The sequence below is a fragment of the Lates calcarifer genome, linkage group LG15, assembly GCF_001640805.2.
Source record: "Lates calcarifer isolate ASB-BC8 linkage group LG15, TLL_Latcal_v3, whole genome shotgun sequence".
NCBI lineage: Eukaryota > Metazoa > Chordata > Actinopteri > Centropomidae > Lates > Lates calcarifer.
This window is the reverse complement of record NC_066847.1, coordinates 22,268,710-22,284,329: the sequence shown is the minus strand read 5'-3', so window position 1 is coordinate 22,284,329 and position 15,620 is coordinate 22,268,710. Positions and strand designations below refer to the sequence as shown.

Genomic DNA, 15,620 nt, shown 5'->3' with positions numbered 1-15,620 from the left:
CCCCTTTGTATGTCCATCTGCTCATCTGTGTATCTATACACCCATCCTCTAACCGGCGTTACTTGAGGTTCTCATTAAATAATCGACCCGGATTACCGATTACAGGTCTCGCCGCGTAAAACCTGGCAGGGTTGATGCACATAAATGGCCCTTAATCCAGGAACAGTGCTACCAGATTAGCAGTAGAAGAGGCTTCCTTAGCTGTCCCCCACCCAGGACTTGAACCCACAGTGGCCCTGTGATGGCCAAGTCCAGAGAAGTTAACCACAAGTGCTCTGCTCACACACTGAGGTCTGGCCTCTCCCTTCAACCACCATACTGTGGTCCACTGACCAGGGAGGCAGTTAAGGCAGAAAAGACTAAAAATAAACACCATGCAATTTCCAATTTAAAACTGCTATCTCACTCCAAATGTCTTTGTCTTCCACAAGGGAAAGACATCTGGAATGAGATAGCATGCACTGTGTGCAACTTGCTCATTTGAAACTTATAATAACCTAATAATAACAACAACACCATCTTGTGAATAGTTTGGTGTAAATATTAACCCTGTGTTAGCCAACCTGACATATTTCTGTCTGTTACTGCACCAGACTCTGAATTGAACAAGAGGAATTACAGTAAGCCACTTTACAAGATTAAAGTTTATTTGATAGAGGTGAGGATGGTATTTGTGGTTTTTCTCTGAAGGCAAGTGATTTAAAAACACATTAAAACACACTTGATGCATGAAAGAGAAACCACAACAAGTGATCTTAAATTCCTGTCAAGCATGCAGAGGATGAGTCTGTCCATTGACGCTGCATTCCTCTGAAAGGAGCCCTCTGCCGAGACACCCCCTCCAAAACTCAGAGACCGGCAAAAACCTCAACTCTGCATAACAATGTGTAAAAGAATTCAAAAGAGCTCTGACAGGCATGAAGGAGGAACCTGTATTTTACAGCATTTAACATAACTTCTCATTATGGGACTCTGTAATTTCTTAAGGAAAAAAAAAATGCAGGAAAACAACCGGCCCAAAAATTGAAATTGGTGAAGTGAGAGTCCATTCTCCAAGGCTTAGCCACATTTTCCCTCCCTTTGAATTCTGCTTTGCAAACTGATGCAAGGCCTCAAGGCCACCGAGACACAAACTACAAAGCACTGACAGAGAAGAAAGCCTGTGAGGGACTAACTGATGTATTGATTTGTGCTGACAAAAACTGCCGATTTGGAATAACTCCAACAGATTTTGAGCAGCATGTACATTCCGTCATCGGACAAGGACAATGTATTATTCATGACAAAATCAAATGGCTGAGTCAGATAGTGAGAGACTGGTCATACTGTCTATCTACTAGAGCAACAGAAAACCTTGTTTAAAGATGAGATGCTACAGCTGAATATGGATAAATATAATCATAGAAGAGTCTGAATTTCTATTAGAGTACCACTGCAATAATACAATACACTACATATTGCATTATGATACATGGTGGCATGGCATTTTCCAGAAGGCCACAGGGTGGAAAACTGATTCATTGCCCTGTTGCCCTGACAGGACTGTTGTTGCTACACAACAAGGATTTATAGTGAGACTTGTTGCTATCAAATATAAGCCATTAATAATGGCTTTTGATGCTTAAAACTCACAAACAAGGTACTCCTAATTGATGTTTGAGTTGGTACAGAAGCACCATCCCATGTACAAACCAATCCAACACACATGCACAGACTAAACAACAACCACACATACACACGCGTACAGATCTTCCCTCTTGAGACTGCAGACTGAAACTGACAGGAACAGCCCAGAGACAGCATATGCTAGCTGTTTCGACTCCCTCGGCACCATGTGTTGGCAGCGTGCTATTTATACCAGAATGACCTGTACCATAGAGACAGAGCTCAAAGACAACAGGTTTGTCGTCAAAGGTCTTTACAGGCTCGCACCAAAGTCACTTCTTCAAACCTTTGAGGGTGTGAATCAGAGAGCTTGTCGCCCAAATGTGGTGATACAGCCCTGTCATCCACCTGATTGTTATTTTTTATGAAAAGCACAACCGGGCTGCTCCCCTCAAGTTATTGCTAACCACTAATGCCCATGTGACCAAATCTCACTAACCAGGCGCTGCAAAGCCTACCACTGGTACACCCTCTCTCTGTCTAGTTTGCGGTCCAGCTGGCCTCCTGCTAAACTGAGACCAGTCGACTGTGCAAAGTACATCAGCTCTTTGTTTGTGTTTTTAATTCTGCCCGCTTCCCTCTCCTCTCTCAAACAGCGGAAAGCGTTCCCATCCCACCCTGCTGGTCAGGCTGAGTGGGCTGCAGAATGAGAGCCAGGCTTGTGGTGATCCACAGCATCCTGAGGCTTCCGTGACTTATCTTACCAGCTCTACTCAAACAAGATGGAGCACCACTGATCTGACAGAATGAAGAAAGACCCATATTAACTTTCTATTTACGCGACTTCTCGACCAGACTAAGACAAATACTAAATAAAAGACTAAACCTCAGATGCTATGGCCCCCTTGCTTTGTTTAAATTTAAAGGTCAGTGGATGAGGCCTTTTGTAGATGTGTTTGGATGCTCATGGTCTAATCAGAAGAGAGAAACAGGCATTTCTCAAGATATAGCCTTTAGAGGCCTCCAAAAGAAAAAAAGAACAAGAAAAGAGTTTTTTTGTTTACATTATTTGTCACTGGCTTTCATTGGGGAAACTCAAACAGGCCAATTACACCATACCAAAGAGGAACATTCAGTTATTTTGAGCTGCTTAAAACTGGCTGTGCAGTTGTAGATCTTGGGATGGCCAACTTTTGCAACCAAAACAATGTGTTCTATTTCACCTTTTCAAAAGAGTTGGGACTAAATGAGAAAACCTATGTGATGCTTCTGACCAAACACAACAATGTGGAGGTATAGTAAAACACATTCTGCTTTTGACCAAGGAAATAACTGAATATGCTGAAAAGGTAAGATGTCAAAATACAAAATTATGGAAAAAAATAAGATATGACAGTTTGAATACACTTGGGTTCAGAAGTTGTGTTGAGATCAGATGGTTAATCCCCAGATCTAGGAGAATGTGGGTCGGGAATTACCCTCTTCCATCCCTCAACAACTGACCAACTGGCCATTTGACCCCACCTACTCTAAGTGTAGTGACAATAGCAGAAGAGGCTTCCTACATGGATTTCAAGCCTGCCCATGCATGATACCACAAAGTAGGCTACTTTTCCATGAAGGTTTTTTTTTTCTTCAGTTCCTTCATAGTTAAGACAAGAAGAATCCAACAGAAAGTTTAGAGAAGGTTACATTTTCAAGTCAAACCAAATCATTATTAATATATTCAGTGTACCCCCTTGACATTTTCTGTTCCCTTAAGCTATCTGTTTGTTTGTTTGTAACTGACACAAAACTTTTCCAGATCTTGAAAGGTCTCTCAAAGTCAAGATAATGAATGGTAAGAAAAGCAGGTTAAACTGAAAGAGGATTAGTGGTGTGGTTGAGGTAAACATTAACAGATGCCTGCCTCCCCTCAGACAAATAATAGATGCCTACTCCACTCTAATATCACCTAAAGCCACCAAACATCATATAATGTCATATTACAGGTTTATCATGCTGATACTGTGCATGCAACAGCTGTTAAATGTACAGTATGTTGACGCTGCATCAGCATCCCAAGCAACTGACTCAATCAACGGTCCATTAGGTTTGTTTGTTGGTAACCCCATCAACATGTCCAAGCTAATCATTAATTTAGATTTTGTAGGTGTTAACTTTTCACCAGACCCATTTCAAGAAACATGAACAAAAACAAAATCAAGAGACAGAGAAGAATACTGCATACCTTCTGTGGGGCTTTTAGCAGCCTGTGGACTCCAGCAATCTGATTTATCAGAGGAATATCTTCCCTGAAAGTGTACAGAGGTGGTCTGGTGGGCTCGGGGAAATTGGTGCTGTTAAATGGATCAGTATCATCTAAGAACTGTACCCTGCACATAAACGTAGCCATGATGTATCCATGCAAGGCGATTTTAGATGATCAAAATAGTGGATGCGACACAGCAGCCCGTGACAGACGCGCAAGACCGCATCCCACCCCCAGACCAGCGAAACTACCGGCAGGTCTTCTGCAGTAGCAAAATCCTGCACCCCCTCTGTTATCCTTGGACCTTCTCCATTCGCTTCACGCAGCGCAGACGAGTCAGGACAGTGGACACACAACAGTCCCAAAAGTAAAGATCCAGGGTACCTCTTCCTTGACAGATTTGGTTTGGTCAGAGCGGTGTGGAAACGAGCGGGGCGGCAGTATCCAAGGGCATTGCGGGCGGTTGAGGTGCTGAGGCAGACTGCGGACGGGGACTGCTACACTTGGCGCCTGGTCTGTGAGAGCGATGGGAAGCGGCTCCCTCCTCAAGCGCAAACTCTGCCAGGAGGGGGGGACACAGCAGCCAGACCTCAGCCGGCCGACGCTGCTCGTATTACACGCGCAATGGCGGCCTCCAGCGGCGAAAATGAAAAGTACAGAAAACGCACTGCACTGAAGCTGGCCACGTTTCAAGCATACAACGTGATGCCAGTGTGCGCAGCTGGAGTAGATACGTAGCTGAAAAACAGACTGACGCACAGATAGATGGCATTCACACTTTAAGAGCCTCCAATTTACATTTAAACAGTATGGACAATTTTAACAATGGTTTATATGACAGTGTAACATACCATTATGCAGGCTTTTCTCTACTAATACAAGGCTTTGGTGCAGCACACAAGCCATTTTGGGCACCACCTAAACTGGATTAATGTAAAATCAGTATGGAGAGCATGAAAAACTAAATGACTTTTCCCAGATCTAATGGTTGTAGTTGGTCCCCAATGGACTTCTATAGCAAGTTTTGTCTTTAAGCTTTTTGGGTGTTGTTTATTTACTATCTGCTCTGGCTTTTCCAAACTTTTGTAAACAGATTTGGTTATAATAACGGTCCAAAATTATGTGAAATTGTATATTTTTAATTGGAAAAACTCAACAACCCCCACCAAATATGGCCTAAACCTAGGTCTTCCACGGTGAGCAAAGAATTTTTTTCCAAGGTCAAGTGTGAACTTTAAACATGATTTTATTACATTTGTTTTTTCAACAGTTTAAAACCTGCCTGTGAATGATCTGTACATATGCATTAACTGACAATAACTGCCCTATAAAACACTGGAAGTATGTGTTTTGTCACTTGGATGAACAGACTCTTTAAGGTGTTACCATACATAATCCTATAAAAATTGTCATCTTTCTCCGGAACACCTCACAAGAGCAATGACCTCTGTGCAATGACCCCCCCCCCCCCCCCCCCAGATAAGACACCAGTTAACTGTTGTGTGTTGTGGCTTCAAAGGCTGCACACCTCCAGCTGGTGCTGTCTAACGCCACAACTTAGTCAATCTATTACAGAGGTCCTGTACATCTCACAGTGTGAGACACGATTTACATTCCAGCACTGTACAGTGGGCTATTGTATTGCTACAATACCACAGTGTTTGACAGATCATGAAGCTACAACTCCCCAATCCGGGCCTGGAGGACAGGATATTGTCCCATCAGCAGCTGGACAAGCTGGAGGAGGAAGAGGCTGGAGACAGACCAAAATGGGACAACAAGGCCCAGTACATGCTGACCTGTGTAGGGTTTTGTGTGGGACTCGGAAACGTCTGGCGCTTCCCCTATCTGTGCCAGAGTCACGGAGGAGGCAAGTGATGCTTTCATGGTTTACTGCACTTATTGTATATCTATTTTCAATAACATCGCTTGAAGCAGAGGAAAAATAAGTCATTATATCCAATCTAGACCTGCTAGAAGAGTACAGGAACATTCAGTATACTCCCAAGTACATGTCTGACTGTTAATGCCATAGGGATTACATTTTGAGTCAGGAAAAAGAAGAAGAGGAAAGTTCTTCTTGCATCCTTGGTGCCTTTACATTGCTTTTGTGTGTGACTTTAGGTTTCATTTTTGCAAACTAGCTTGCCTTAATTTGTCCCATGGGATCACCAAGTATGTTAAAATATTTACATTACAGGACATTGGACAGGTTGAGTAATTCATTACCAATATCACAAGACCTCTGATTCAGCAATGACTATCTCCTTGTAAAATCTGTTAAACTGGAGGTTTAAGAAGCAGCTTAAGTCAAATTCAGCAGCATTTAATCAGATAGATGGCTTGTCTGTTCAGATAAAGAGATTTTATAGGCTTGAAAGGATTGTACATTGCATATTATAACCCAACCTACTTTATCTCTGCATGTGCTCACGTGCATCCTGAATGATTAACAATGAGGTATCTGAATTTATTTGTATTTTCTGTTGAATATGAAGTCTCTTTGTCTCATCTCCAAAACATTGTACTCAACTCAATTGAACTCAAATGAATTCAGCTGAGGATGTATACTAAGATATAGAAAACTGACAGATTCATTGTCATAATGACACCATTGACAGTTCCTTTGTTTCCCTCCAGGTGCATTTATGATACCATTTCTGATCCTACTAGTCCTTGAAGGAATCCCACTTCTGCATCTCGAGTTTGCCATTGGTCAACGTTTAAGAAAAGGAAGTTTGGGAGTGTGGGCATCAATTCATCCTTATTTGACAGGAGTTGGTGAGCAACATCTTACACAATGACTGGTTCAACTAGTGGAAAAGTGCCTTAAAAAAAACCTTTTACAACATTCATTTGCAGGTATTGCATCCATGTGTGTATCTCTGACCATCAGTCTCTACTACAACACCATCATTGCCTGGATTATGTGGTATTTCTTCAACTCATTTCAAGAGCCTCTGCCGTGGAGTCAATGTCCCATGAATGCCAATTTAACAGGTAGTGTTACAACTTGTTCTATGCTCTTGCAGAAAGAAGTGTGATGCTAGAAACTCTTGATTTCAGCTTACTGCTGTTAAATTTTGTAAGGGTTGATCTCAGAGTGTGAGAGGAGCTCCCCCGTGGATTATTTCTGGTACAGGGAGACCCTGAACACAACTCCAACGATTGAAGAGGATGGTGGGCTGCAGTGGTGGATGCTGATATGCCATGGTTGTGCGTGGTCTGTGCTCTATATCTGCGTCATTCGTGGGATTGAGACCACTGGGAAGGTACAGCACATTGCCTCCTACAATATTAGAGAAGATTTTTCACTCATCTAAACAATAATCATGTAAATATCTTGTTTTCCCAAGGCTGTGTACGTGACTTCAACCCTTCCCTATGTAGTGCTGACTATATTTCTGATCAGGGGACTGACCCTGAAAGGCTCTTTGGATGGAGTAAAGTTTCTCTTCACGCCAGATGTAAGTTGCGTGTTTAAAATTATTGAAAATTATTTTAGCATTCATACTGGTCTCGCTGCTGATAACAAATCAGAATGCATAAAATATCCATTCATTCAATTATCTTCTAATGCTATTGCCAATTATGAGATACCATTTCATACAGACATATTTTCAGCCAAGTTTTTTAATAATCACACTGTCTATAGGATCTTTTACCAAATCTCTAATTATATCAGTGCTCTGAATATACTTTAACCCTAATTCCTTGTGGGAGGTGCCATATAATTTCATAACTTTCCTTTTCTTCCAGTTAACAGAGCTGGCAAAGCCACAAACGTGGCTCGATGCAGGTGCTCAGGTTTTCTATTCATTCTCTCTGGCTTTTGGTGGTCTCATTTCCTTCTCCAGCTACAACTCTGTGCAGTAAGTTTGTCATCTTGTGTAAGTTTGTGTTACCTAAAGTCTGCAAGTACATGGGTTGTGCTGTAAACACATTTTTTTTCCATCAGTAACAACTGTGAACAGGATGCAGTGATCATCTCTATCATCAATGGTCTCACCTCCGTCTATGCTGCAACGGTCATTTACACCATCATCGGCTTCAGAGCAACAGAGAGATTTGACAACTGTCTGTCTGGGTATGTCTTTTTTTTGTCTAATTATACATGTTAGTTTATATACAGTCCTCTGAAAATGTTTTAATCCTAATGAATTTTGGATTTCAGAAACATCATAGCATTACTAAATGCATTCGATCTCGCAGAGGGCAACATCACTGACAGCAACTACAATCACGTTGTTCAACGTTTTAATGAAACACACCCTGAGGTTATTCAAGGGCTGGATCTAAAAACATGCGACCTAAATACTTTTCTCAGTGAGGTAAGAATTCAGTCGGTCATTATTTATGCAGCAGGGCAGCAGCTTCGGTTTTAGCAGAAAATGACGATTATTTTCAAATAATGCAGATGATGCTTTGCTATAACTCTGTGCTGTGTATTTGGCCCTAGGGAGTTGAAGGAACTGGTTTAGCCTTCATCGTGTTCACTGAGGCTATCACCAAGATGCCAGTCTCACCAGTGTGGTCCATCCTTTTCTTCATAATGCTCTTCTGTCTCGGCCTGTCTTCTATGTTTGGTAACATTGAGGGTGTTCTGGTGCCACTGCAAGACCTCAAAGTTTTCCCTAAGACGTGGCCAAAGGAGGCTATCACTGGTAAGTCCACATCTGTCACTCTCTTTTTCAATTAACAAGAATTCCTAGTACAGTTTGTAAATTGTTTGCTGTCCCTCAGGTGTAACATGCCTGCTCTGCTGTTTGGTGGGTCTGATATTTATCCAAGGCTCAGGGAACTATTGGCTGTCACTCTTTGACACCTATGGAGGATCCATCCCTCTGCTAGTTGTTGCTTTTTGCGAAATGGTCTCAGTGGTATACATATACGGGATAGACAGGTAATATTAAAATACAAATACTGTTTTGTATCTCTTTGTATTTTGTCTTTTTATTGATACTATGCTCTTTACTTCTAGCATTATTAGCAACAGTTTTCTATCTTGGGGAAATTTAAGTCCCTAAGAAAATAAGCAAAATTAAATTGTGACCTTAAACACAATAGAAGCTAATATAAATAAACTTGTCATGATTTATCATATGTAGAATGTCAATATTTTAATAATAGTTTTGATAGTTTTGCACTGTTTTTTACTCATTCCCACTTTTTACTCATTCCCACTCATTCCCTAACTGGCACAGTTAGGGAATGAGTGGAACAAAATTATATCATGGTATCAAAAGCACTGCACATTATTGCACCACCTTTATAAAGAGAAACTTGTTTGTTCTGTTGTTTCATCTACACATTCTTGTCAGTGAATCATGTGTGTCACTGTCCTCCTAGGTTCAATGATGACATAAAGTTCATGATTGGACACAAACCCAACTTCTTCTGGCAGGTATCATGGAGAGTCATCAGCCCGCTCATTATGTTGTTCATCTTGGTCTTTTACCTCATCACTAAAGTTTCTGAAAAGCTCTTTTACAAAGCCTGGGATCCTGAAGCGGTAAGTATGAATTTATTTTTGAGATAATGTCCTTAGAATTATGGATGCTGATCAGTTAAAACACTGTTGTGTAGCATAAAAATACAGCAGTTTCTCTCTGTCGTTGCAGGAGAAATTCCCTACACTGGAAGAAAAGCTATATCCTGACTGGATCTATGTGATCATCTTTATATTAGCAGGAATACCCAGTATTGCTGTACCTTTTGTTGCAGTCTGGAAATGTATAAAGACAAAGAGGAGTGAAAAGACACATCTCTACAATATTTCTGACCAAATTCAAATGAACAATGAGTCCAGCAAATCCCCAGCCTAAAATTATTTGGTAAAACTGGTAACATGACTGATATCATGGTTTTATCTACACAGTTTTAAAAGAGCTTCAAAGCAATTTCTTAGCAGTAAATCAAGCAACATATGAAAAGCTATAAAATCCAATTACATAACATTTGCTCTTTGCTTTAAGGTTGGCCTGTTTCCAGTTTGTTAAACAATTGCCTCCACTAATGTAGTTTATTGGCTTACTCTGCAATAATTCATTTGTCAAGCAGGGACATGGCGTTCTGTAAGAACACCTGTCATAAAAAGAGATACACATATATATGCAATACATAGAGGAATGCTGTTAGCATGACCAAAAACATCATACAAACAATATAATAGAGAGGAGACAGCACCTCTCTGACAGTCTCAGGAAAATTTAGATACTATTTTCTTAATAAAAGCAACATTTTTTTATGGCTATTATAACAGGTGGTATAATGCTGTACAGTCCATGTGTAACTTGCTAACTGTTCTAAACACGTTTTTATTTTGTGTCTAATTACTGCAAAGGAATTGATAAACAGCAAATCTAGAAAACATTAAGTTTTAGTATGACCCCATAGTCCATTTCTGCAACAGGGTCCTGTTGTAGGTTGATCCCTCACTGGGATTAAGTCTGACTTGACAGCTATGGTCTATTACGCGATCAAACATTTCGATTTTGAGCGTGGGAGGAAGTTGTCCCCCAGAAGAAAGCTGACTTGGAGCTATGTGATGAAGGTAATGAAGGTAATGAAGGTACACCTTTCTGTCCAGCTGGTGTCACTGTTGTCACATGTTAACAGCGTGGAGTGAATTAATCCCTGTTTTTGCATTTACCTCTTATGACTCTGTTGTGTGTTTTCTGATTTTCAGAATAATAGATGTGACTGATGAACAAGATTCAGAAGAAAGCATTCTGAATAGTGTTTTTGTGACTACTTCTGATAAGGGATTTCATAGTGTAAGCAGTGTTTGGTTATTACTGTCAACTGAAATAACTCAAGACTGTGTGAAAATATCAGTAATGCAAACTATGACAAATTAAAAAGGCATGTGTACTATCACAGTTTTACTCCCTGAGTTCTTTATTTATGCTGCTTTGTATTATAATCAACCATCTTTGTTATCAGCAACATATCAGGCCGCTTGATACAAGGGCTTTTTATTAGACAAACAACCCACATTGTTCCCAAGAGCCAACAAGAAATAGGAGTCTGATAAAGCTAACGTCACCCCCTCGTCTCCTGATACAAAGAGGTTCTCTTTAGACCAAGCAGACTGAAGAGTCCGACTTGTGCTCACCTCATAACATATAACAAAATGACAACAGACAATGAAGTTACAGATGGAGAGGCTGGAGGTGCTGAGCAGAAAGAGGGCACTGAGAGGCCAAAATGGGACAATAAAGTTCAATATTTGCTAACCTGCATTGGTTTTGCTGTGGGACTTGGCAATGTGTGGAGATTTCCATATTTGTGTCAAATCTATGGTGGAGGTAAGAGGATTTCATTTACAATGTGCTTTTTTATGTTGACACAAAAAGCAAAGTTGGGCAGTTGGGCAAAAATCTGGCTTTTCACTTGGTTTTCCACATCAAGAAATATTTTTTGATCAATTATCCAAAGACTGTCTCTACAAAACGAGAAACTCTGGGAAAACAGCTCTTAAATGCTGTTATTTTAAAACTAAATGATCAGTCACTAAATAATCATTTTATTCCCTTAAGTTATGAAAAAAAAACTCTATATTGCAACAGGTGGTGTGACCCGCCCTGATTTTCATGCTGTAATTATTCTATATTTCTTGCAGAGCTGATGTTATTAACTGAAAATAAAGAAATGTGACTTTTATTATACAATGTTTCAAGATAGACTTGCCAATTATCTTGATTAATTCTTTCTTTATTCTTTTAGATTTATCTCCCAATTACTTCTCACTGTGTACATCTACAACTCACTGTTAATTACATTTTCAGTTTTTAATATTACATCCAAATATACTTTCAAAAGTTTTTATATGACTGTTGACATGTCTTAGATCAGTGAATCCTCTTCTTTTTTCACTTTGCTTTTTGATATTAAAAAATGGCTTGAATAATTTCAGTCTGCATGTTTATTTTTCCTGTGAAGAACGATCTAGAAACAGAATCTAGAAACACATCTGACCAAAGGGATTTTGTTATTTGGACCTCACATTGGGAGAGATCAGTGATGTAAATGTAGCATGTGCTTGTTTCTTGCACAATGTCAAAGCTTATATTTTTATTCATAGCTTTGAATGACTATTGAATATTTCTGTTTGTATTGTTCACTACAATACCCCCAGCCTCGCCTAAAAAAAGGGACAGAAAATATAATCAATACTCCATACAGTTAGGAAAACAATTACACTGTGTCTGATGTTAAGATCCATTGCTTGTTATGAGTGAGTGTGCTAAAGCTCTGACTGCTGATAATAAAAAATTCAGTCATTGGAAAATGAATGACCTTAAAGGCGATGCCAATTTTTTTGGAGGTGAAGTCCACTGCTAACTGAAAAAGTCATGTTTATTATTTAATAGAATTTGACTTACTCATTGGCTTTACTTCAAGGGGCCTTTCTGATTCCTTATGTCATCGCCTTGGTGTTTGAGGGCCTTCCTCTGCTGTACATGGAGCTGGCCATCGGACAACGGCTCCGCATGGGAAGTGTTGGAGTGTGGAACTCCATCTCTCCATATCTGGGAGGTTTAGGTGAGAAGGTTTGGTATCAATGAACTTTTCCCTTTTTGGATTTCACTTAGAAAATCAAGATGCCAAAAATGGTAGAATATAAATTCATGTAAAAGTTTAATACTGTCTTAAGATCACTGCCACCTCTACTGTACATAAATTTTTGATGGATAATATCTATGTGTATAACCAGGTGTGGCTTCAATGATGGTATCCTTCCTAGTTGGTCTGTTCTACAACATGATTTTGGCCTGGGTCCTCTGGTACTTCTTCCACTCCTTTCAAAGTCCACTTCCCTGGAGAGACTGCCCATTAAACTTGAATCATACTGGTATTTTTTCCATCATACTAATATGAATGCTTAATAATAACTGAAGTAAAAAGACAGAAAGTCAGATTAATTAATCATGATATAATGATATAATCTAATTTTTACAGGCTATCTGACTGAATGTGAAAAGAGCTCACCAGTGAACTATTTTTGGTATCGTAAAACACTGAACATAACACCAGACATCGAGACCAGTGGGCCCTTACAGTGGTGGCTCGTGTTGTGTCTGGCAACTGCTTGGTGCCTCGTGTACATCTGCTTCATACGTGGAATTGAAACTATTGGAAAGGTAATCTATCTGTTTGATGTAATGCTAAACATTATTGTCATTGTTATATCTACCTCCTAGAGGCAAGCAATTAATGGCAAAATGTTGATATCATTAGAGTAATGCTTCCTTAAGGCCTGTAACAGCACCCTTTCAAAATAAAAAGCATATTAGCAAGGAACCAGCTTTACAAACGAGAATTTATATGAAGGGTTACTAGAATCTTGACATGTAATGCATGTGTATGAGGTGAATATTAAATATCAAATCAATGTCTAAACTTTCTCAACAGGCTATTTATATCACAGCCACATTTCCATATCTGGTTCTGACCATCTTCTTGGTCAGAGCCTTGACTCTGTCTGGGGCAACTGATGGCTTGGTATATCTCTTCACTCCAAATGTGAGTTTGCTGTTAGCTTGCTACTGAAATTATTTCATGGCAAGATTTAATGAGTTAAGTCTGAAATCTAACTAAAAATGAATATGTTCATCACAGTGGGAAACCCTCAAGAATCCTAAGGTCTGGTTGGATGCTGCTACTCAGATTTTTTTCTCTTTGTCTTTGGCTTTTGGGGGACTTATTGCTTTTTCCAGTTATAATCCCCAGAAGTAAGAATATTCTAACCTGTTTTCATTCACATCATAATGTACCAAAAAAAAAAAAAAAACAACAACAACAACTAAATGAAGAAATACAAAAAAAAAAAAAAACCTGAGATAGTATTCTGTCTTTGCAGGAATAATTGCGAGAGAGATGCCCTAATTGTTGGATGTGTGAACAGTTTAACATCAATATATGCATCAATTCCTATTTTTGCCATTCTTGGATTTAAAGCAAATGAAAACTACAATGATTGCCGAAATTGGTATGTACCATTGAGATAATTATAGTGTGGCATAGCACAGTATATCCAACTCCATAATTATATATTGTTATTATTAAATGGGCAACTGATGATTATTTCATTAGAAGTTGTCAGACCCCAAAGCAATGTGACTGCTGTGACTCTACTATGTACACCACTACAGTATCAGCCAAAAATTAAAAATCTGTTTTTTTAAATGACACACTTACACTCATTATTATCATAAGTGATGTTTTTAATAGTAGTATCACCTGACTGATTTAATGTCTTGTGGATTTTAGGAACATATTAAAATTGACAAATGCATTTAACATTGGAGATGAGAATATAACCCTTGAAAACTATGATGACTGGTTAAACCATCTCAATACAACTGATCCCTCAGAGGTTGAAAGCCTCAGTCTAAAAACCTGTAATCTACAGACTTTCCTGGACCAGGTACAGTACATCTACTACCATTAAAACATTTCTGATAACAGTTTTCTGAACAACGTTTTGTGTGGTTGTGTAGATTACGTATCACATCCTACCTGCAGAGCGCCTCTGGAACTGGACTGGCCTTCATTGTGTTCACTGAGGCAGTGATAAGAATGCCAGGCTCTCAGGTATGGGCGGTGCTGTTCTTTGTAATGCTCTTCAGCCTTGGCCTGTCCTCCATGTTTGGAAACCTAGAGGGGGTCCTTACTCCTCTGCTGGACCTGCACATGGTTCCTCCCTGGATTCCGAAGGAGATTTTCACAGGTAAACTGACAAGATCTAATAACTCCATATGGCATTTGCAATCACTGCATCTGGAGCACTGACAAAACTACTTTGTGTTATGTCATGACAGTGAAAAACATACATGTATTCTTTTCACTTGACATTAAGTCCTCTTGCACAATTGTTCATGAGTGTGGGAAAACGTGAACATCTGAGTCTGCTACATCAGAATTAATGGTCGCGTAGGATGCCAACATGTGTCCAAGCAGCACAGCGACTTCAGCATATGAATCATCAAAGAATTATGCCAGAAGCTTTACAGTTTCTTTTTGTTCTCCTTTATTGCTTATAGGGTTAATATGTCTTACCTCCTTTACTGTGGCTCTCATCTTTACTTTGGGATCTGGAAACTACTGGCTGGAGATTTTCAACAGCTACGTGGGATCCATGCCTCTGCTCATCATAGCATTCTTTGAGATCATCAGTGTGGCATATATCTATGGAATAAACAGGTGATACTGTAATTCATATCATTATTATACTTATATTTGAATAATCTGACATGGTGTTTCCACGCGTCCACAGGTTTAACGACGACATAGAATGGATGACAGGTCGGCGGCCCAACATTTACTGGCAGGCTACTTGGCGCTTTATCAGCCCTTTCATGCTGCTGGTGGTTTTTGTTGCATACGTTGTGATTGAGGCTGAAAAACGACCAACATATAATGCCTGGAACCCAGATTATGTAAGGCAGATTTTACAGCTCTTCTGTGTAGACTGTATTAAATCTGGCACAACGTAAAAAAAACCCAAACAAAAAAACACTGACTTTCCTCTCTATTACCCCACAGGTGAATTTCCCTCTCGCTGATGTTCTGCACTATCCTGAATGGGTTTTTGCTATCTGTGTGCTCTTATCTGTCCTTCCTGTTGTGTCTATTCCTCTCGTGGCTCTCTACAGATTCATCGGTTTACTGAAGAAGTACATCATGAACAGGCACAATCCAAACCCATATGCAAATGAATTCTGTAATGGAGATCTGTAAATGAAATTTATTTTACTGT

The 15,620-nt window shown here is 39.6% G+C and overlaps 3 protein-coding genes across 3 annotated transcripts in view; 2 read left to right on the top strand and 1 right to left on the bottom strand.

Annotated features, from left to right (window-relative positions):
- Window positions 1-4,389, bottom strand: part of fhod3b (formin homology 2 domain containing 3b) — an 84,347-nt gene extending 79,958 nt beyond the window's left edge. Inside the window, 1 exon segment of the mRNA XM_051075771.1 lies at window positions 3,836-4,389. Within this exon segment, the coding sequence (XP_050931728.1) occupies window positions 3,836-4,000 (165 nt within the window). The 5' untranslated portion in view covers window positions 4,001-4,389.
- Window positions 4,390-5,515: 1,126 nt separating this feature from the next.
- Window positions 5,516-9,681, top strand: slc6a19b (solute carrier family 6 member 19b). Its single transcript, XM_018688252.2, has 12 exons — window positions 5,516-5,726; window positions 6,497-6,637; window positions 6,719-6,856; window positions 6,947-7,128; window positions 7,213-7,323; window positions 7,616-7,728; window positions 7,815-7,943; window positions 8,031-8,187; window positions 8,316-8,520; window positions 8,600-8,759; window positions 9,206-9,368; window positions 9,478-9,681. Exons 1-12 carry the CDS (start codon window positions 5,528-5,530, stop codon window positions 9,679-9,681), a joined length of 1,902 nt encoding a protein of 633 aa, XP_018543768.1. The 5' UTR covers window positions 5,516-5,527.
- A 1,310-nt stretch (window positions 9,682-10,991) lies between these two features.
- On the top strand, window positions 10,992-15,601 carry LOC108891105 (sodium-dependent neutral amino acid transporter B(0)AT3). The gene is made up of 12 exons (XM_018688240.2): window positions 10,992-11,166; window positions 12,263-12,403; window positions 12,576-12,713; window positions 12,821-13,002; window positions 13,274-13,384; window positions 13,481-13,593; window positions 13,722-13,850; window positions 14,132-14,288; window positions 14,387-14,591; window positions 14,905-15,064; window positions 15,138-15,300; window positions 15,407-15,601. The coding sequence occupies exons 1-12, from the start codon at window positions 10,992-10,994 to the stop codon at window positions 15,599-15,601; spliced, it is 1,869 nt and encodes a 622-aa protein (XP_018543756.1).
- Window positions 15,602-15,620: the final 19 nt, after the last annotated feature.